General features: G+C 46.0%; 1 protein-coding gene across 10 annotated transcripts in view; it reads right to left on the reverse strand.

The window, feature by feature from the left end:
* Positions 1-23,446, reverse strand: part of KCNQ2 (potassium voltage-gated channel subfamily Q member 2) — a gene marked incomplete at its 3' end in the record, with an annotated part of 158,990 nt that overhangs the window by 62,871 nt on the left and 72,673 nt on the right. For all 10 annotated transcript variants that reach the window (XR_014225882.1, XM_082271647.1, XM_082271643.1 and 7 more), the window contains exons 6-7: positions 9,896-10,006; positions 8,567-8,662 (exon numbers count right to left, since the gene is read on the reverse strand). Coding sequence is in view for 9 of the 10 variants with exons in the window: in XM_082271647.1 (XP_082127773.1) it covers positions 8,567-8,662; positions 9,896-10,006 (207 nt within the window). The remainder of the gene's footprint in view (positions 1-8,566; positions 8,663-9,895; positions 10,007-23,446) is intronic.

Here is a 23,446-nt window from a genome sequence, read left to right on the forward strand (position 1 = left end):
CACTGAGTTGCAGTGTCATCAGCTATTTTGGTTTATGAGCCTGGCTATGATTACTAAGAAGCCTGCATTTACTTCATCTCTTCGTTTGTGGCCCCTGCCTGCCTGAAATAATATATGACAGCAGCTGTGTCTTCCCCCAACTAGGCACTGCTCCCAACTGCCCAACATACGGGGAACCCAACTTCTTTATAGACTCTTTTATCAACCTGGATAAAAAAATCTCACTTCCAGTGTTCCTGATATCAATCTTAATGCTAACTGAATATGAACAGGAAAAATAAAAGTAGAGACTTAACTAAGGTACATCTAAGAAAGTGGTCAGCTAGGCCTGAGCTGGTCTACCTACTTTAGCCCCAGAGGGTTTTACCCCCTTCATAAACAGACCATTTTCTGCGATACGGCACTGCGTTACTGTAACTGACTATTGCGTGGTTGTGCGACGCTGGACCCAAATAAAATTGATGTTCATTTTTTCCCCCAAATAGAAATTTCTTTTGGTGGTAATTGATCACCTGTGCGTTTATTTTTTTGCGCTATAAACCAAAAGAGAGAGACAATTTTGAAAAAAATAAATAAAATCTAAGTTAAAAAAAAAAAAAAAAAAAAAAAGTTTTTAACAATTTAGGCCAATATGTATTCTGCTACATATTTTTTGGTAAGAAAAAACCCCAATAAGCATATATCTACAAACGATAAAATATTTTTATGGACTTTTTATGTATTTATTACTAGTAATGGTGGTGATCAGCGACTTATAGCAGGACTGCAACATTGCGGCAGACAAATCTGACACTGACACTTTTTTGGGGACCAGTGACACCAATACAGTGATCGGTGCTAAAAAATATGTTACTGTACTAATGATACTGGCAGGGCAGAGGTTAACCTCAGGGGCGATCAAAGGGTTAAATGTGTTAAATGTGTTCCCTGGGAGTGCTTGCTAAATGTGGGAGGTTGCTCTGACTGTGGGAAAACAGAGAGCTGTGTTCCTGCTTAGCAGAAACACAAGATCTCCATCTTCTCCCTTGTCAGAACGGCGATCTGCCTTGTTTACATCGGCAGACCGCCGTTCTGCCTCGCTCGGGAACGAGGGTGGGTGGCCGGTGGTCATTGGGACTGCAGGACCCGCTGATTGTCTCCCCCTCTATCCAATCAGTGCATGATCGGGTTTCCGGTGCAGCGTGCGCCCACCCTAAATGCTATTGCACGAAATTATGTAGAGATACGTGATTTTCCGCAATAGAGCCAACCTGCTGCAGCAAATGTATGTTATGCGGTCGGAAGGTAGCTACTTATGCCCAGCTCAAGACAGCAAGACTGTAGTCAAGAGTGAAGAAGTTACCTATAGTGCCTCAGTACGGACTAAAAGCATTGCATCGGTTGCCTGATCAAGATCTGTCGAGCAACTCTTTAGCTGATTAAAAATGTTAATTTTTGACTTACTATAACATCCATTTCTCTGATGTTCATTGACAGACACAGCTCCTGGTATTCATAACTATTGGGTTATACTGCCCCCTATAAGAGTAGGATACTAGGCAGAGAAGAATTCTGGCTACAACCATGGGCAGTCCCAGAGGGTATACTCCCTCGCTCTGCTATAACCACTGAGTTTTGTTACAAGCAGTGTCGGGAGAATAATAACTCTAAAGAGGGGTGGGTGCTGTGTCCGTCAATGAACATCAGAGAAATGGATTTTTTGGCAAGTCAAAAATCCCATTTTCTCTTTCGTTCATTGACGGACACAGCTCCTGGTATTTATAACCATTGGGACATCTCAAAGCAGTGTTAAAACATGAGGGGTGGGAACAACCAAACAAAATTCCTAAGGTTAAACATTAGCCAACCAGGCAACAGGAGCTCAACCAAGCAACCGGAGCCCACCTGAAAAAAACAATACACCCTCAAAGAGGATCCGGTCCTCTTACAGCAGCCTGCAAAATCTTGTGGCCAAAGGAAGCATCCAAAGATACCAACACATCCACTTTATAAAACTTTGCAAAAGTATGCACCGATGACCAGGTGGCCGCCTTGCAAACCTGTGTCACTGGCGCCTGATGGCGGAAGGCCCAGGAGGCACCAAGCGCCCTAGTGACAGGGAAAGGAGGAACCTGACCCCTGATGGAAAAGGCCTGAAACACTGTCTTTCTGATCCATCTGGAAATGATCACAGAGGAAGCAGACAACCCTTTTTGAGGTCCGTCTGTGAGCACAAATAGAGAGTCTGACTTCCTGAAAGTAGCTGCCAGGTACACCCTAATTGCCTGGACCACATTCAAGGCATGCAAGGTAATTTCCTTCAGATGTTTAGGCCTGGGACACAGGGAAGGCAACACAATGTCTTCATTCAAATGAAAATCAGAGACAACCTTTGGAAGGAAAGACAGACAGGGTGAAGAATCACCTTATCCCTGTAAATCACCAGATAGGGTGAACGACAGGATAATGCCGTCAGTTCCAACACCCTCGGCAGAGAGGTGATAGCCACCAAAAAGGCCACCTTCTGGGACAGCGTACGCAAGGGAATCTCCCGAATATTTTCAAAGGAAGGCTTCTGTAGAGCTGAAAGCACCAAATTGAGATCCCAAGGTGGCAACGGAGCCCGCACTGGAGGGACCAAATGTCAGATACCCTGAAGAAAGGTACGCACCAGTGAGTGTGTGGACAAAGGTCGTTGAAAGAAGACCACCAAAGCCGACACCTGGCCTTTGATGGTACTCAAGGCCAACTTCTGTTCAGCCCCCTGTTGAAGGAAGGTTAAGATCCGAGCCACCGAGAAGGAGTGACGATGGACCCCAAGCGACTCACACCACGCAATGTACGTCTTTCACATACAATGGTAGATCTTCCTAAAAGTAGATTTCCTAGCTTTCAACAGTGTAGCAATCACTGGTTCAGATAAACCTCTATCCTTCAGCACCTGGTTTTCAACAGCCAAGCCGTCAAAGCCAGCAACTGTAAAGCAGGATGTAAAATCAGCCCTTAGGACAGCAGATCCTCTGAGAGGAAGCTTCCAATGAACATCGGCGACCAGCCGCACCAGATCGGCATACCAAGCCGGACAAGGCCAGTCCGGAGCCACTAAGATGACCAGAATCCCTTCTGCCTTGATCCTGTGTAGAAGTCTTGGCAGAAGCTTGAGAGGAGGGAAGGTGTAAATCAGCCGATACTGACCCCAAGGGGCAACCAGCGCGTCTGTGGACTCTGCCAGAGGATCCTGTGACCGAGCCACAAACCTCTGCACCTTTCTGTTGAGCCGGGACACCAACAGAGCCACAACTGATGAAACACTTCTGGAAGAAGGGAACCACTCCCCTTGGTCAATCGCCTGCCGGCTGAGATAATCCACCTACTAGTTTTCCATCCCGAGAATGTGTACGGTGGAGAGGGCTGGAACGAACCGTTCTGCCCACCTTAGAGTGCCGGCTACCTCCAGAGCCACCAGGAAACTTCTTGTGGCCCCCTGGTGATTGACATAAGCCACGGTTGTGGCATTGTCCAATTGAATGCGCACTGGACATCCCTGAAGATGATCCGTCCAATGTTCCAGGCACAGTCTGATCACTCGGAGCTCCAAGACATTGATCGGTAGTCTGGACTCTTCCAGTGTCCAGACCCCCTGAGCAGAATTTTTGCCGAGGACACCTCCCCAGCCAGACAGGCTTGGCATCCATGGTGACCACTGTCAAATACAACGGGAGGAAGGATTTGCCAGCCGAAGCACCGGAGAACGAAGCCACCATATCAAGGACTCTTTCGTTCCCCAGCTCAGCGGAATCGGACTGTCCAGAGACTGCGGATTCTGGTCCGATTTGGCCAGAATCCCCCTTTGCAGGGACCTCATATGGAACTGTGCAAATTGAACCACCTTGAATGTAGACACCATTTTTTAGGCCCAGAACCCACATGCAAGTCCGGAGGGAGCACCATCTGCTGGACAGCAGGAGAAGAATTGCAGCCTGCAGTATCTGGAGTTCGTCCAGAGGAAGGAGCACTCTGGCCAAGGCGGAGTCCAGAGTCAGACCCAGATAGTCCAACTTTGTGGACGGAACCAGAGCAGATTTCTAAAAAAAAAATCAGAATCCAGCCGAACTCCCATGTATGGTGATTTACAGGTTTTCCACCAGAGCAGTAGGAGACTCCGCTTGCAGAAGGAGGTCGTCCAAGTAGCCCAGTACCCCGATCCCCCATTGGCGTAACAATGCTAGCACTGGGGCTAACACTTTTGTGAAGACCCGAGGAGCGGAGGCAAGTCCAAAGGGCAAAGCGGAGGAAGCGCTAGTGACCGGCACATATTGGAATGTGAAGGTAAGCATCCTTGATGTTGATAGAGGCAAGAAAATCCCCCTGATACAGGAATGCCACCACCTTGTGAATGGAATCCATTCTGAACTTTTGCACCCACACAAAGCAGTTCAATTCTTTGAGGTCCAGGATTGGATGCACCTTGCCTTTCTGTCTAGGAACTGTACAGAGGTTTGAGTAAATACCCTGAAAACATTCCGAACTCGGGACAATAACCCCTTGACTAGGATGACGACAAGGGTCCATGCCCTTACTTGCCTGCAGAAGAAAGGTACTCTTCCCCCCTGCGAGACCCTTAATGATGTCATCCAGGGTAGCTCTAAACAGGCGATCTCCTTGAAAAGGAAGATCAGTCATGGCCTTTCTAGAAGTCTGGTCCACAGACCAGCTTTTAAACCAAAAAATACACTGAAGGACCACTGCTGAAATAGAGAGCATAGCGAATAGAGGTGCCGCATCCAAAGATGCATCACAGATAAACTGCAGCCGCTGGACCAACTGGTCCGCCAGCTTGGCAAAGGCAGGGGGGAACTGCTCCCCCTCCAGGTCACATCATAAAAGCTTAGCCCACTCAGTCTGAGTTTGCGACACACCAGAGCAATGGTAAATAACGGTCTCAGTGCCGAACCGGCCAGGGTGTACATATTGCGGGCCAAAGCCTCCGCCTTCCTGTCCTTAAAGGCCGCGGACTATTCAACCAGAATTAATGGTTGCTTTGTTCAATCTGGAGACCAGAGTGTCCACCACCAGTGGAACAGTCCACTTTTTAAGAAGGGACTCCTCATAGGGGTACCAAATAGCAAATCGCTTAGGGACCACAAGGGGACATTTTGGCTGTTCCCACTCTTTAGCGACAATTCTGTCAAAATAAGCAGGGAAAAGAAACACCTTTGCCACTCTGGATGGCTTGGGAGTGCCAAAGGGAACAGACGCCCCTGTCGGAGCTTCAGCTGCATCCTCCACGCACTGATACAATAAGTGCATCCACCAGCGCCTTTTCGTGCGTGGTTGCAGAAGTGGTGGAATACTCCTCACTATCTGAGAACTCAGGGTGCATGGTTGCAGACCCAGCAGTGACCCACGTCAGCGGCAGCCAAATCAGATTTAGTATCTGAGCACACAGATGAGGCAGGAGGTGCTTTTTGCTAGCCCGTCGCCCAAAAACCACCTCCACCCGGAACACAAAGGACTCCAGGACCGCCGTCTGTGCATCGATGTATGGTTTGGACCCGACCGCACCACTCGGTCGCCAGTAACAGAGCACCTAATCGATCCTCAGCAGAGAGGGAGAGGACCCCACCAGACTCATCCCCCAGCAGAAACAGGCACCTGCTGCCACCAAGATAATCTGCACTCCACGTGCAGCGATCAGGAAGTGAAAAGATTCAGGAGTCAGTACCAGGGATCAGGATGAGGAGGGACTCCCACCGCCGCCCGAAGGGCTCCACTGTCATGGCTGCCATTATTTTCAATGTCAAACCACTGCAAAATGGCCACCGGATTACACAAACATGCCGGCCGTGCTTTGAGCACACAGGCTACAAGAGAATGGCGGCCCCATGCGGCTCCCAGGAGAGATCCCTAGGCCTCAAGGACAGGCCCAGGCAGGACGGGGCAGGAGCCCCCACCAGGTACAACCCCCCCGCACAGCTGATTGTCCGGACGCCAGAGGCGCACCCCTCCTGCCACCATCACCAGTATAGCGGCAGGAGGTGGACCAGAACACCCACAAAGCGCCAGCATTAGTGGAGGGGAGAGGGGGGGTAGGATGGGGGAAGAGATGAAGGGGGGGTGCCTGATGGGAAGGAGGGGGAACCCAGGGTTTTGACTGCCCCCCCGCGTCGCCAGCACAGCTTCTTGCCCCCACCCTAGGCTTGGGACCAGGCCACCCCAACGCCAGTGTCAGTGGGGGGGGGTTTGATGGGGGGTGAAATATGACCCACAGACCAATGAGAGGGGTGCCCAACAGGAAGGAGGGGAACCCAGGGGTCAGACTGTCCCATGAAGGGGCCCACATCCACCCCAAAACCTTCCAGGGAGAGAGGGGGGGGACAGTTACTTACTATAACAGGAACCAGACGGGCACCACTCCTGACAGAACCTCCTCTTCATCTAAATGGGGGGGCTGTCAGCCAGGAAGAACACTGCGACTCGGGCCGAGACCCGGTTGTATGCAACCTCATGAAGCATTTAAATTGCAGGCCAGCCCCCGTCCGGTGGGGCTATATTGCAGCTGACCTAGAGCCGAGCTGAGGTCTGCGTGCGCTCACTGGCCAGACTGGAGACACCACTGGATCTAGATTATCCAGCCCAGCAGTTGATTGTAGATCTCCCAGGAAAAAAAAAAAAAAATCTACCTTAAAAGAAAATATTGCCAGGACCAGAGAATCCCAACAAGGAACTAGGCAGAAAAAACTGAGTGCCTATTGCAGAGAGGAGGAGAATACCACCTGGGACTGCCCATAGGCATAGCCAGACCTTTTTTTCTGCCTAGTGTCCAACTCCTGTAGGGGGCAGTATAACCCAATGGTTAAGAAGATCAGGAGTTGTGTCCGTCAATGATGCAAGAGAAATTTTTTTTTTTTCAACGTGTATACCTTACAGCAATATAAATCAGTCAGTGAAGGCAGCTAAATTGAAGGTGTTTTTTTATGGTTTCAAGGGTTCGGAAAGGTGCTGGACACTGGAGCTGTCCTTGTGTAGCTGGAAAAATGACACTTGGAATTGAAGGACAAAGGACCCCATTAATGTTCAGCCCATGAATGACAGCATGTGGTGGCCAGCCCGTGTACAACAGCGCGTGGGGGCCAGCCCATCGGGGACACCACCCAGGGGGCCAGTCCGCGAACAACATCGCGTGGGGCCAGCCCGTCGGGGACACCACATAGGGGGCCAGCCCATAAAGGACAGCATGTTGAGGGCTAGTCTGAAGGACAGCACGTAGGGGACAGTCCATGAAGGACAGCACATAGGGGTTAGCCTTTTGGGGACATCGCACTGGGGGTCAGCCCATTAGAGACTGTGCGCTCAGGGTCAGCCCATGAAGGACAGCACAATGGGGGTAAGCTTGTAAAGGACAGCATGTAGGGGTCAGCCTGTGAAGGACTGTGCTTAGGGGTCAGCCTGTCGGAGACATCAAGCTGGGGGTCAGCCCATAAAGGAAAGCACGTTGGGGGTTAGTATGTGAAGTACAACACGTTTGGGGTCTGCCCATTGAGGACAGCGCACTGGGTGTCTGCCTGTCAGGGACAGTGCACTAGGGGTCTTTTTGTTTGTTAGTACCGATATTTTTGCCAATAGTCAATGATGTCTATAATACTACACTATGGAGTTTTTTTCTTTGTTTCCTCCAGATTATTTAGCTTTAGTGACTGATATTGGTGTCTTGAAAGGGGAAGTAGTTTAAACCAGCCACCCATCCAGGATTTGTGCTAAAGCACTGTATGACCTTTGTAGATGTAGCCTCTATTGCTCTGCTAAGCAGTCCTGTGTGCAGGCGGAGGAGCACTGGATGGATTATTTTTCACACCTCTGAAGCATGTTTTCTACACATGGATGGACTTTGTTTAATCACTGCAGAAATTTGAGCACGGTGATTGATATTGATTGGATATCACTATGTGTTTGATACAGTAGATCAATTGTTACACAATATCTGGAATTTTATGTATATCTGTGGAATTTATCATTTAAAGAGACCGCGCAACACATTTTTGCTGATATTTCTGTATTTTTGTGTCCAAATAACTGAGTGCAGCTGTCTCCTAGTATTATTTCTTTGATAATTTGCACACTTTGACCGCAGTATATTGGTTTACTGGTTCACCTTAGAAGGATGCCTGGATACGTTTCAGGATAACTTTATCTCTACTTACATGATTGGATTCAATTCACAACACTTCTACAGCAGGAAAAGGATCTTTTTTTTCCAAAAAAGTAACGGTTATTTTTAGCGGAGTCCAATAAGTCTTAAAAAATCACAGTCACATGGCCTGAATAACAAACTTTATCATTGTGATAAAGCTTTGAACGACTCTGAATATGAAAAGTTAAAACTCCTGCACCATACAGCCCATTTCCCACTGTTAGCTCCAGTCTCACCTTTCCCAAAAATTCCCCAGGTGCCATCTGTTCCAAACAGCTGCTCCCATAGATGACGTCTGCTGTACAGCGAGTATAGGCCAATGTAGGGAGTAGGTGAATGCGTCTCCTAGAGACAGGTCCCAGAGGAAGAAGAGATCTGAACTAAAACATCACCTACCTGAATCAAGCCAGCTGCGGGGTTACGCCTTTTCTCGAAGTGCTTCTGTCGGTGCTGCTCTTGGACTTTCAAAGCAAAGCCAGATCCCAAGATGCCCTGTAAAAAAAAAAAAAAAAAAAACAGATCAGTTCCGTGTTTCCTCATTGGTCATGTTTACTGATGATATTCTGTATACAATGCCGATACACTCTGCCGCTCTTCACAGGGTCTAATCCCCACCAGCAGATGAAGAAGCAGATTGGCTGCTATCATGGTGATCTAGAAAGTTCTATAGTTACCAAACACGCCTCTGTCTTCATAAACAAGTATGGATTGATAATAAAGCCAAAAAGCCTTAAGGATCAATCCACCCAAAAGTGATATTTTAATTATAGGTGGAGACAAGTCCTAGCTTCCTCAAGTCTTAGATGCTCCTACACTGAGATCTCCTTGTTAAAGTTCCTTACTGTATTCCTGTCGCCCTGGGAAGGTTAGGTGTATTTGCCCACCTTTGTGCGTCCCAATTCCTCCTGGTATATACTCCATAATATCAAATAAATATAAAACCCAGCAGGGATGATGGGAGCCCTTCACACAGCAAATGTGCAGACCCGGGGAACTCTTACAAGGATGGTAAGAACCCCTCATAGTGACCAGAGATGGTGTTCACACCCAGGAACTCAATGTAGGGATAGTGTAACCCCTTATATTGGGTATATTAGGTGTACAGACCCAGGATGGTGGGAACCTCTCACAGTGGGCACAGCAGGTGTGCAGACACTGGAACCCAGCACAGGGATGGTGGGAACTCCTCATAGTGGGTACAACAGGTTTGCAAACTCAAGAACCAAGAGTAGGGATGGTTGGAACCTGTCATAATGGGTACAGCAGGTGTGTAGACCCAGGTAATCAGCACAAGAATGGTGGGAACCCCTCATAATGTGCACAGCAGGTGTAGAGATCAGGAAACACAGCACAGATATGGTGGGAGCCCCTCATAATGAGCATAGTGAGTGTATAGACCAAGGAACTCAGCACAGGGGTGGAGGGAATCCTCACAATGGGCACAGCAGGTGTACAGACCCAGGAACTCAGCACAGGGATGGCGGGAACCCCTTATAATGGGCACAGCAGGTGTGTTTTGACTGAGCACAGAGATCTCATCAACAGAGTCCCAGAGAGAGAGGAGATTGTCAGGTATTTTAACTCTTCAGCATCCAATAAGCACTGAAATATCAGTTGGGGTGGACTGACCCTTTCATTTTTAAGTCTTTCCTATATATGCTTTTTTTCACTCAATTCTCATCTTTCCCAATATCACAGCAATAAAAAGGGGAGCAGAAGACTTACGGCTGGCAACGCAAAAAAGGAGACTCCGATCAACGTGAAGGTGGCTGCAAGCAGCCGGCCGTTCCAGGTCGTTGGATACTTATCACCATAGCCAATGGTGGTCAGTGTGATCTACAGAGAGGAGACAACAGATTGAACTCTTACCAATAAAGAAAAGACACAAATATAAATTTGGGATCAAAACAAAACTTCTGCATAAGTAAAAATGGATAAACTGTACAGTAGATTATTATACTTTATACATGCAACATTTTCATATGACGCAACATTTTCATATGACGCTAATATTGCCTTTCCAGGTCAGTTTTAGGCCAATTATAAATTATGCTCACTACTGGCAAGCCAGACTCCAATTCCTCATATTTCAGTTTCTACGAATTGACTGGTAATCTTCAGTGTAGGACAATAAAAATAAAAAACGAATCAGCTCAAACACACACTAATGGAAAATAAATCTAAATTAATAAGATTTCTATTGCTAGCTGAACACTGGGCAATAAAATCACATAATCTCAAAATGACCCATAGAAAAACAAAAAGTGCAGCATAATAGTTAATAAACAGATACAAAGAAATCAGTCCAAAATGGATTCTATCAGATTCAACATTAGTTCAAACCGCAACCATGGAGTCCAGAATATAGCATAGACTTCCACGTGACTTAAAAGAGATCCGGTGACAGTGCCCTCCACCACCATGCAGATTGCTTGCTCACCTTAACAAATGGGGTTACAAAAAGACAACAGTCCATCCAGTTCAACCTATGATGAGTGTGTTTGCTGTCAAAAGTGCATTGCATACTCCTTTATGTTGTGGTCGTTAAGGTGCCCATCCAATAGTTTTTTGAAGCTATTGATGCTCCCTGCTGATACCACTGCTTGTGGAAGAGAATTCCACATCCTTACCGCTCTGAGGGTAAAGAACCCTTTACACATTTTAAGGTTAAACCGCTTCTCTTCTAATGTTAGTGAATGGTCGCGTGTCTTTTTAAATACTTTCGCTGAAAAGTTTGTTCCTTATGCTAGGGTCACCAGTACGGTATTTGTACATTGATATCATATCCCCTCTCAATCGTCTCTTCTCCAGAGAGAATAAGTTCAGTGCTTGCAGTCTTTCCTCATAGCGGAAGTCCTCCATTCCCCTAATTCTTTTTGTTGCCCTTCTCTGGACTTTCTCCAGTTCCAGCACATCCTTCCTGAGGACCGGTGCCCAGAACTGGACGGCATACTCAAGATGTGGCCGGACCAAAGTCTTGCAGAGTGGGAGATTTATCCTTTTATCTCTGGAGTGAATCCCCTTTTTTATACATGCCAGTATTCTGTTGGCTTTACTTGTAGCAGCTTGGCATTGCATGCCATTGCTGAGGCTGTCATCTACTAGGACCCCAAGGTCCTTTTGTATCTTAGATTCCCCCAAAGGTTCTCCCCCTAGTGAGTAACTTGTGTTTGTATTTCTAGCACCCAAATGCATTACCTTTCATTTTCCAACATTAAACCTCATTTGCCATGTAGTTGCCCACCCCTATATTTTGTTCAGGTCTTCTTGTAAGGTTTCCACATCCTGTGTAGAAGTTATTGCCCTGCTTAAGTTTAGTATTGTCTGCAAATACTGAGATTGAGCTTTTTATCCCATCCTCTAGATCGTTTATGAATAAATAGGATTGGTCCCAGGACAGATCCTTGGGGGACCCCACTTTCCGCACCAGACCATTCTGAGTACTCGCCATTTATCACCACCCTCTGGACTCACCCCTGCAACCACGCTTTTAATCCAGGTACTCACCCTATGGTTCATACCTACGTGAGGAATTGTATCAAGTGCCTTTGCAAAGTCCAGATACACCACATCCACAGGCCTTCCTTTATCTAGACGGTAGCTCACTTCACAGAAGGTTAATAGATTGGTCAGACAAGAACCATTCTTGAATCCATGTTGATTACTACCAATGATACCATTTTTATTACTAAAACCTTGTATATAGTCCCTTAACCCCTCCAATAGCTTGGAGACTATTGATGTTAGGCTAACCGACCTGTAGTTCCCAGGGATATATTTCAGGCCTTTTTGAAATATTGGTGCCACATTGGCTTTTCTCCAAGCAGCTGGTACCATTCCAGTTAGTAGACTGTCCATAAAAACTAGGAACAATGGTGTGGCTATCACCTGACTGAGTTCCTTAAGGACCCTTGGGTGCAAGCCATCTGGTCCCGTGACTTATTTATGTTAAGTTTTTCAAGTCTAATTCTGAGTCGTACTTCTGTTAACCATGAGGGTGCTTCCTGTGACAGGTTATTAACATTACAGTCTAGGTTACTGTATCCCCATGTTTCTTTTGTGAAGACTGAGAAGAAGAATTTATTCAGAACCTTTGCCCTTTATGGGGCCAATATGTATTGGCCTCACTTTCTTACTATTTTTATACTTACAGAATTTCTTGGGTTTTTTTTTTTTTTTACTCTCATCTGCTATGTGCCTTTCATGTTTTCTCTTAGCCGCCTTTATTGCACTCTTACATTTCTTATTGCATTCTTTGTAATGTTGGAATGCTGACAACGACCACTCTGCCTTGTGTTTTTTCAAGGCCCTTTCTTTTATTTTTATATGCATTTGTAAGTTGGAGTTTAGCCACCCAGGGTTTATTTTAGCTCTTTTAAACGTAATCCCTGTTTGAATGCACTGGCCAATACCTTTATTTAGTATGTTCTTAAAGCACTCCCATTTTTCCTCCGTGTTTTTTGTTCCAAGGATTCTATCCCATTTATTATCATCTAGCAAAGAGCTCAGTTTAGGGAAGGTTTAACAGAAGGTCAAAAGCACTTGCCCCACCAAAGGGTAAATGTAGAGATCAGCAGGGGGATCTTTAAAAGTTTGGACGGATCCCACATACATGCGGATAAACAGAATCATACTAAGTGTTCTCCACTAGCTTTAAAGGGTTGTTTTAATAAGTATAAAGATATACACTCAAAACGATTCTTTTTGTCAAAAACTCAGTCCAAAAAGGATGGCAGCGGGTAATGTCATCCGTAGGAGCTCCTCCCTCTATATGCCTTACGTCCAGCTTCATCAGTAGGGTGCTACCAGAGCCACCTAGTCATCTGGTGTTTAATATTGAATACAGGCTGCCATGGAATCCTCGGACGCCCGAAAAAGCGCCAGCGGCAGATCCTCTAGCGATATATAGAACATACAAAAAAGCAATCTGACAGACCGCTCCTAGATGAAAAATCTCACAAAAAAATAAGATAAATGTAACAAGTCGGGGGCCAATAAGAACCATTCAAGCCTCAGACCACCAAATAAAGAAAAACCAGGACTAAAATAAAAATCAAAGCCCTAGCAATATATACACAGACGGCCATCTTTCACAATAATAGTCTTCCATATGTTACACTAAATGCAACTTAGTACCAACAAAATATACAAGTATAAATAGCATTTTATATATATATATATATATATATATATATATACATATATACACACACACATACATACATACACACACACACACACACACACACATATATATACATATACATACACACACAAAAGTGAGTACACCCCTTACATTTTTGTAAATATTTTATTATAGCTTTTCATGTGACAACACCGAAGAAATGACGCTTTGTTACAATGTAAAGTAGTGAGTGTACAGCTTGTATGACGGTGTCAATTTGCTGTCCCCTCAAAATAACTTAACACACAGCCATTCATGTCTAAACCGCTTGCAACAAAAGGGAGTACACCCCTAAGTGAAAATGTGCAAATTGGGCCCAATTAGCCATTTTTCCTCCCTGGTGTCTCAGGTGTGAATGGGGAGCAGGTGTGTTCAATTTGGTGTTATGGCTCTCACTCTTTAATACTGGTCACTGGAAGTTCAACATGGCACCTCATGGCAAAGAACTCTCTGAGGATCTGAAAAAAAGAATTGTTGCTGTACATAAAGATGGCCTAGGCTATAAGAAGATTTCCAAGACCCTGAAACTGAGCTGCAGCACAGTGGCCAAGACCATAATGCGGTTTATTAGGACAGGTTCCACTCAGAACAGGCCTCACCATGGTAGAAGAACCAAAGAAGTTAAGTGCACATGCTCAGCGTCATATCCAGAGGTTGTCTTTGGGAAATAGACATATGAGTGCTGACAGCATTGCTGCAGAGGTTGAAGGGGTAGGGGGGTGCTCAGACCATATGCCACACACTGCCTCAAATTGGTCTGCATAGCTGTTGTCCCAGAAGGAAGCCTCTTCTAAAGATGATGCACATGTAAGCCCGCAAACAGTTTGCTGAAAACCAGCAGATTAAGGACATGAATTACTGGAACCATGTCCTGTAGTCTGATGAGACCAAGATAAACTTATTTGGTTCAGATGGTGTCAAGCGTGTGTGGCGGCAACCAGGTGAGGAGTACAAAGACAAGTGTGTCTTGCCTCTTGCCTACAGTAAAACATGGTGGTGGGAGTGTTAGGGTCTGGGGCTGCATGAGTGCTGCCGGCACTGGGGAGCTACAGTTCATTGAGGGAACCATGAATGCCAACATGTACTGTGACATACTGAAGCAGAGTATGATCCCCTCCCTTCAGTGACAGGGCCGCAGAGCAGTATTCCAACACGATAACGACCCCAAACACACCTCCAAGACGACCACTGCCTTGCTAAAGAAGCTGAGGGTAAAGGTGATGGACTGGCCAAGCATGTCTCCAGACCTAAACCCTGTTGTGCATCTGTGGGGCATCTTCAAATGGAAGGTGGAGGAGCGCAAGGTCTCTAACATCCACCAGCTCCGTGATGTCATTATGGAGGAGTGGAAGAGGACTCCAGTGGCAACCTGTAAAGCTCCGGTGAACTCCATGCCCAAGAGGGTTAAGGGTAGTGCTGGAAAATGATGGTAGCCACACAAAATGTTGACACTTTGGGCCCAATTTGGACATTTTCACTTAGGCGTTGTACTCACTTTTGTTGCCAGCGGTTTAGACATTAATGGCTGTGTGTTGAGCAAAGTGTAATTTCTTCAGTTTTGTCACATGAAAAGATATAATAAAATATTTACAAAAATGTGAGGGGTGTAGTCACTTTTGTAAGATACTGTATATACATTTATTTTTTATTTAAAAAATGTAGCTAGCAAATTACTTATCAGATCTAAAACATTTTAAATCCTACTGTACAAACTAAGGTACGTAGGTATGGACCATAGGGTGAGTACCTGGATTGAAAACTGGCTCCAGGGGCGAGTCCAGAGGGTGGTGAAAAGGAGAAGCGGTTTAACCTTAAACTGCATAAAGGGTTCTTTACTGTCAAGAGCGGTAAGGATGTGGAATTCTCTTCCACAAGCAGTGGTATCACCAGGCAGCATCGATAGTTTCAAAACACTATTAGATGGGCACCCTATAGACCACAACATACAGGGGTATACAGTGTACTGTTAACAGCAAACACACACACTCATCATAGGTTGAAATGGATGGACTGGTGTCTTTTTTTCAACTTCACTATGTAAAATCACATTCTACATTTAATCCATCTGGCGTCAGAACTTTTGTTTCATAAATCTAGAAAGATTCTCTTTGACTCAAATGCCAAATAAAATTCCTCCCCTCCAGTGCTTTCTAACCCATTCAACTCCCCAGAACCTAAGTCCACTGAAGAAACACTAGGAGACCTAAGCCCCTTCTTGATATTATTAACATGTTCGCCTATACGGACACTAAGTGGCCTAGAGGTCCTCCCTATATATTTGAGTGGGCAATCTCACTCCAACATATAGAACACCCCCCCCCGAGTGCCACAAGTTATCAAATCCTTAAACTAGTATTTATTTGTAACGGAATGAAAATTCAAGCATCTAGTTTGAGTACGATTGCGGACTTCAATGTATAGGAAGGACATCTAAGCCACTTAGTGTCTGTATAGGCGAACATGTTAATAATATCAAGAGGGGGCTTAGGTCTCATAGTGTTTCCAAGTACTGTATTTTCTGGCGTATAAGACTACTTTTGAACCTCAAAAAAATCCCCCAAAAATGGGGGGTTGTCTTATACGCCGAGTATAATATCTCCAAGGTAACCTAAGTATAAGTATTACCGGTAGATGTAATCTCTCAAGATGCTGGCTATGTGGAAATCCTGTACCGGTATACCATATGTACCGTAGCTTCGGCTACATACAGTGTAGCTCTGAGCCAATCAGGGAGAGTATGTATACTGAAGCTATGGTACATACGGTATACCTGTACAGGATTCCCGCACAGCCAGCGTCTTGAGATTTAATCTACTGGTAATACTTAGGGTACCTTGGAGATATTATGAGAGATTAAATGTATTTCAGTACTTGGGGTACCTTGGAGATCTATGAGAAATCTGATATTTTTCAATGGTGTTGCCTTGCTTCGGAAGGGGGGTAGTCTTATACGGCGAGTATAGCCCAAAACCTATGTTTTAACTTGAAAATTAGGGGGGTCGTCTTATACGCCCAGTCTTATACGCTGCAAGATACGGTACTTCAGGAACTGTCATAACAGGGATGGCATTGGACTTCAGATTGCATGTTGTATGTATATAGCCAAAGGGTCTGCCACCGGCGCAGTTTCCGGCATCCAAGGTTTCCATGGAAGCCTGTATTCAATATTAAACACCAGATGACTAGGTAGCTCCACCCCGCTAAAGAGGTCCCGCTGGACGTAATGCGTATGGAGGGAGGAGATACCACGGATGATGTCACTCGCTGCCATCCTACTCTGCCGACCCGATATTGGCTCTTTGTGGACTACCGAGTTTTTGACCAAGAGGATCGTTTAGGAGTGTATATCTTATACTTATTAAAGTAACCTTTTGAAGCTAGAGGAGAGCACTTAGTTTGATTCTGTTTATCTGCATGTTCAAGCTTTTCTAGACCCCCTGCTGATCTCTACATTTACCCCTTGGTGGGACAAGTTCTTTTGACCTTCTGTTAAACACAGGGTCCATTTGTTAAGGTGAGCAAGCAATCTGCATGTTGGTGGAGAGCAAGTTTTACCACATCTTTTTTAATTCACATGGAAGTCTGTGCTATATTCTGGGTTCCATGGTTGCTGTTTTGTCTAATGGTGGATCTAATAAATGCCATTTGGAACTGATTTCTTGTTATCTGTTTATTAGCCATTGCACTGCACTTTTTGTTTTTCTTTGAATCTTCAGTGTATGCACCCTTAGGCCCCGTTCACACTAGGGCGATCCAACTTCCAGGGGCGACCTCCGAGGTTGCAGTGCGAGCAGCGCGCCGCGACCTCGGAGCGGCCGGCATGGACTTCATAACATTGAAGTCTACGACGGTCGCTCCGGGTCGCCCCAAAGAAGCTCCGGACCCTTTTTCTAAGTCGGAGCGACTTGTGTCGCTCCTATTAGAACGGGTCCGCAGCTTCCCTATGGAAGGTGACCTACGGCGACCAGGTCGCCTCACAGGTCGCCCCAGTGTGAACGGGGACTTAGAGCTAAAGAAAAAAACAAAACAAAAAGAAAAATGTTTATATACACTGATCAGCCATGACTTTATGACCACCCACTTAATATTGCATAGGTCGCCCTTTCTGCTGCCAAAACAGCCCTGACCTGTCGGGGCCTGGACTCTAAGAGACCTCTGAGGGTATGCTGTGGTATGGGGCACCAAGCTGTCAGTCGCAGATCCTTTAAGTGCTGTAAGTTATAAGGTGGGGCCTCCTTCCATGGCTCAGACTTTTGCAGCACATCCCACAGATGCTCAATTGGATTGAGATCTGGAGGCCAAGTCAACATCTCAAACTTGTTTTATTCCTTAAACCGTTCTGGCAGGGTGCAGTATCCTGTTGAAAGAGGCCACTACCATCAGGGAATACCACTTCTATAAAGGGGTGCGTTTGGCCAAAGCATCACAGTGCAGGGTTCATACACATTTTTACCAATAAAATTCCATGACTTTTCCATGACTTTTCCATGACTTTTCCATGACTTCACGTAAATATTAATGACCTAAAGTTTCATGAAATGTCTATGTACACATGTTATATAAGAAGTAAATCCATGTCACACCCAGCATATTTTTACTAAAATAAATGACAAGCGTACAGTACTTGTACTTGTTGTAGTGTACAGTACCTCTGCAGTTAGGGTTTCGTTTCTAGGTACAGCGCGACTAAAAATGGTCCCTTGTTTTACAGTGGATGAGATGGAAGCACCACTGGGAGCCGGTGTCACTTCAGGCGCACGGGTAAAAAAGCCAGCGATCGGATTGGAAGCTGTCGAGCACGCAGCTGCTAGACAGCGCTGCCTCTCCCATGTTTGAAATGTCAAACGTTTTATGACACAATGTACATTTAGCACGTCCCGAATCCTGATCTTTCTCCAGCCACCTCTCATACTTATCATAAAGCCATACATTTTAAAGCTGCATTTCCCTGACATTGCTACCCTGTGAACACACTAACTTTAGCTGAAACTGTGTTACCCCCATAAACTTAACTTGTAATTTGACCAATATACTGTAACTGGAGAAAGAAGATTAATGGCCGCTCCCGCTTGGGGGGGCTTGCTTCAGTTCAGGCAGTCATGATGGAGCTGCAGCCGGACTGGTATGGATGGCACAGTCAGATGCACCAAATGTGGCACTTACTCTTTAGGCCCAAGCCACAGTCATGATGGAGGTGAAGGTGGACTGGTATGGATGGCACAGATGCACAAATGCGGCGCTTACTCTTGTCTATACTCAGGGGTCAAGTCCTGGGGAAAAAAGTGTGGGGCTGTGGACATGATACAGGAGGTGGTCAGGGGCTGTGGACATGATACAGGAGGTGGTCAAAGGCTGCAGACATGGTACAGGAGATGGTCAGAGGTTGCGGACATGGTAGAAGAGATGGTCAGAGGTTGCGGACATGGTAGAAGAGATGGTCAGAGACTGCGGACATGGTAGAAGAGATGGTCAGAGACTGCGGACATGGTAGAAGAGATGGTCAGAGACTGCGGACATGGTAGAAGAGATGGTCAGAGACTGCGGACATGGTAGAAGAGATGGTCAGAGACTGCAGACATGATGCAAGAGATGGTCAGAGACTGCGGACATGATGCAAGAGATGGTCAGAGACTGCGGACATGATGCAAGAGATGGTCAGAGACTGCTGACATGATACAAGAGATGGTCAGAGACTGCAGACATGGTAGAAGAGATGGTCAGAGACTGCGGACATGATACAAGAGATGGTCAGAGACTGCAGACATGATGCAAGAGATGGTCAGAGACTGCGGACATGATGCAAGAGATGGTCAGAGACTGCTGACATGATACAAGAGATGGTCAGAGACTACGGACATGATACAAGAGATGGTCAGAGACTGCGGACATGATACAAGAGATGGTCAGAGACTGCAGACATGATACAAGAGATGGTCAGAGACTGCGGACATGATACAAGAGAAGGTCAAGAACTGCGGACAGGATAGAAGATAGAAGAGCACTAGGGGGGCCGGAGAGCACAGGGGAAGCAGAGAGCACTGGAGGAGCTGAATGGCACAGAGGGGGGGGGGGACTGGAGAGAATTAAGGGGGGTTTGGAAAGCATTGCAGGGGGGTTGGAAAGCGCAGGGGGGTGGAGAGCACTGGGGGGGGGGGGCAGGGAAAACCAGGGGGATGGAGAGCACAGGGGGAGGGAACTGGAGAGCACTGTCTGGGGAGGAACTGGAAATCACTGAGGTGGGAGCCAGGGAGCACAGGGGGGTGGAGAGCACTGGGGGAGCCAGAGAGCATAGGGGGCGGGAGATTAAAAGCACTGTGGGGAGCTGAAGAGCACCGGGGGGGGGGCTAAAGAACACTGGGGGGGCTAAAGAGCACTGAGGGGTGGGGGTTAATAGCATTGAGGGGGTGGGGCTAAAGAGCACTGAGGGGGGCCAGCAAAGGAAGTTGTATAAGGAGGGGGATGTGGCAGCTGCATATAGATGAATTGAACTTTCCATATTCCTCATGCAGCCGCTGAGACGAGGAGTAACAAGCATTCAGCGACAGCAGGAGGAATATGGAAAGTTCAATTCATCTCTATGCAGCTGCCCCATCCCTCTCCTATCCAGCACACAAAACAAGGCTGCTCAGACACTCTCACTGACCTTCTTCCTGCCGCTGCAGCTGCCTTCTTCACACGGAGATGCGGGCGGCCCGGCGGACACCAGCCTGACACCCCCCCAGTGTGGCCTGACACCCCCTAGCGCGGCGATGCGAGTGGCCCGGTTGACACCCCCCAGTGCGCCCCCTCCCTCACCGCTGGTATGCCCCTGGGAGCGGGGACAGTAAGTGCTCTATTTCTTGGTTTCAGGTTTAGGTGGATGAATCTGCCGTAGAGTTCCTAACCTGTCACGGTCTATTCATATTGAAGAGGCCAGTGACCAGGCTTCAGCTGTGCAGTGCACTGCAGCAGATTAATCCGCCTAAACCCGAAACAGAGAAAATAGTCCACTTACTGCCCCCCGCTCCCACAGAATACAGGGGGCCCGGAGACATTTTCTAAATTAAATAGTTGCACAAAATTCCATGACTTTTCCAAAACTTAGTGGGGTTTACTCATTTTCCATAACTTTTCCAGGCCTGGAAAGTGTCACGTCAGAATCCCATGACTTTTCCAGGATTTTCATGAACGTATGAACCCTGACAGTGCCTCCACTGGCTTGCCTTCTTCCCATAGTGCATTCTGGTGCCATCTCTACCCCAGGTAAGCGACAGGCACGCACCTGGCCATCTAACTGATGTAAAAGAAACACGATTCATCGGACCAGGCCACCTTCTCCCATTACTCCGTGTTCCAGTTCTGATGCTCACATAATCATTGTAGGAGCACACTGACTGGTCTGCGGCTACACAGCCCCCTACACAACAAACTGCGATGCCCAATATTTTTTCTGCTTTCATCATGTCAACTTTGGGGACAACATGTTTACTTGCTGCCTGATTTCCCACCCAACTTTCAGGTGCCATTGTAATGAGATAATCTGTTATTCACTGTCAGTGGTCATAAAGTTATGGGTGATTGATAGATATCTATATAGATATATATATATATATATATATACACACATACATACATACATACATACATATATATGTGTGTGTATATATCTATATACATCTATATATATCTATATATAGCCTATCTGTGTGAGTATATATTAGTATGTATATATGTGTGTGTGTGCTTCAATTTTTCCACATTTTGTTATGTTACAGCCTTTTTCCAAAATGGAATAAATTCATTATTTCCCTCAGAATTCTACAAACAATACCCCATAATGACAATGTGAAAGAAGTTTGTTTGAAATCTTTGCAAATTTATTGAAAAATTACTAAATAAATAAAAAAAAAAATCACATGTACATAAGTATTCACAGCCTTTGCCATAACACTCAAATATGAGCTCAGATGTATCCTGTTTCTAATGATCATCCTTGAGATGTTTATACAACTTGATTGAAGTCCACCTGTGGTAAATTCAGTTGATTGCACAGGATTTGGGAAGGCACACACTTATCTTTTTAAGGTCCCACAGTTAACAGGGCTTTTCAGAGCCTAAACCAAGCCATGAAGTCCAAGGAATTGTCTGTAGACCTCAGAGACAGGATTGTATGAAGGCACAGATCTGGGGAAGGGTACAGAAACTTTTCTGCAGAATTGAAGGTCCCAATGAGCACAGTGACCTCGTAAATGGGAGAAGTTTGAAACCACCAGGACTCTTGCTAGAGTGGGCCGCCCTGCCAAACTAAGTGTTTGGGATAGAGGGGCCTTAGGGAGATGACCAAGAACCCAATGGTCACTTTGACAGAGCTCAAGTGATTCTCTATGGAAGAGGAGAACCTTCCAAAAGAACAACCATCTCTGCAGCACTCCACCAATCAGGCTTGTATGGTAGAGTGGCCAGACGGAAGCCACTCCTCAGTAAAAGGCACCTGGCAGCCTGCCTGGAGTTTGCCAAAAGGCATCTGAAGGACTCTTCGATCATGAGAAACAAAATTCTCTGGTCTGATGAAACAAAGATTAAACTTTTTGGCCTGAATGGCAAGCGTCATGTTTGGAGGAAACCAGGCACAGCTCATCTCCTGGCCAATACATCCCTACAGTGAAGCATGGCGGTGGAAGCATCATGCTGTGAGGATGTTTTTCAGTGGCAGGTACTGGAAGACTAGTCAGGATTGAGGAAAAGATGAATGCAGCAATGTACAGAGACATCCTTGATGAAAACCAGCTCCAGAGGCCTCTGGACCTCAGATTGGGGCAAAGGTTCATCTTCCAACAGAACAATGACCCAAAGCACACAGCCAACACAGGAGTAGCGACAGGACAATTCCGTAATTGTCCTTGAGTGTCCCAGCCAGAGCCCAGACTTGAACCCGATCGAATATCTCTGGAAATATCTGAATAAGGCTGTACACCGACACTGTCCATCCAACCTGATGGAGCTTGAGAGGTCCTGCAAAGAAAAATGGGAGAAGCTGCCCAAAAATAGGTGTGCCAAGCTTGTAGCATCATACACAGAAAGACTTGAGGCTGTAATTGGTGCCAAAGGTGCTTCAACAAAGTATTAAGCAAAGGTTGTGATACTTATGTACATGGCATTTGTTCGCTTTTTTATTTTTAATAAATTTGCAAAGATTTCAAACAAACTTCTTTCACATTCTCATTATGGGGGATTGTGTGTAGAAATTTAAGAAAAAGAATGAATTTAATCCATTTTGGAAAATAGTTGTAATATAAAATGTGGAAAAAGTGAAGCACTCTGAATACTTTCCGGATTGACTGTATTTATACACACACATACACTTCCCTGACCAAACATAATAACTGTTTCAAAAACTGAAGGGAGCCTGGGGCAGCATTTACTCCAGGATACTGGAAAGGTAAGCGCATTTCAATGCCTCCATTAAAAGTCCAACTCCGGTTCAAACATTTTTTAGTGGATAAGAGCGAGGAGGGGTATGAACCTCTAAAGCCCCGTACACACGTACCGAATGTCGGCCGAACGATCGGCCGTCTTTTGTCCGGTGCTGTCCTGTTGGCTGAAAAGTGCAAAAGACTGCACACAAATTTTGTCGGCCAACAACAGCCGACTGCAGAAGTGATGTCATGTGATGGTTAACTTTCCGTGTGTTTTTTCTTTTCTGAGCATGCCCAGTCTTGCTAATCTGCTGTTTGTCGGCCGAATTCTGTACCGACTGGCGAACAATCGGCCGTTCTGGTGACGGCCAACAAAAATTTTTATAGCCTGCACACCCGATTCTGTTTGGCTGAAAAGTCGAAGTCGGTTGTCGGAAGCATCATACTAACAAGCCGACAATCGGCCGATCGTTCGGCGGCCGAATATTTACGGCCGACAATCGGTACGTGTGTACGGGGCTTTACAGATTTTGGTTGTGGCCTGCTAGGGAGATTTTCCCTTCATTTCCTGTCCCAATGACAGTGAAAGGAAACACCCAAGGTGGATATTGACAATAAGAGTTTGATTAGGGTTATAGTCATCCTTCAAACACTAACACTTTTATAGCTGTCTGGGACCCCATTGGGACATTTCCC

The sequence above is a fragment of the Pelophylax lessonae genome (assembly GCF_965119305.1).
Source record: "Pelophylax lessonae genome assembly, chromosome: 11".
Taxonomy (NCBI): domain Eukaryota; kingdom Metazoa; phylum Chordata; class Amphibia; order Anura; family Ranidae; genus Pelophylax; species Pelophylax lessonae.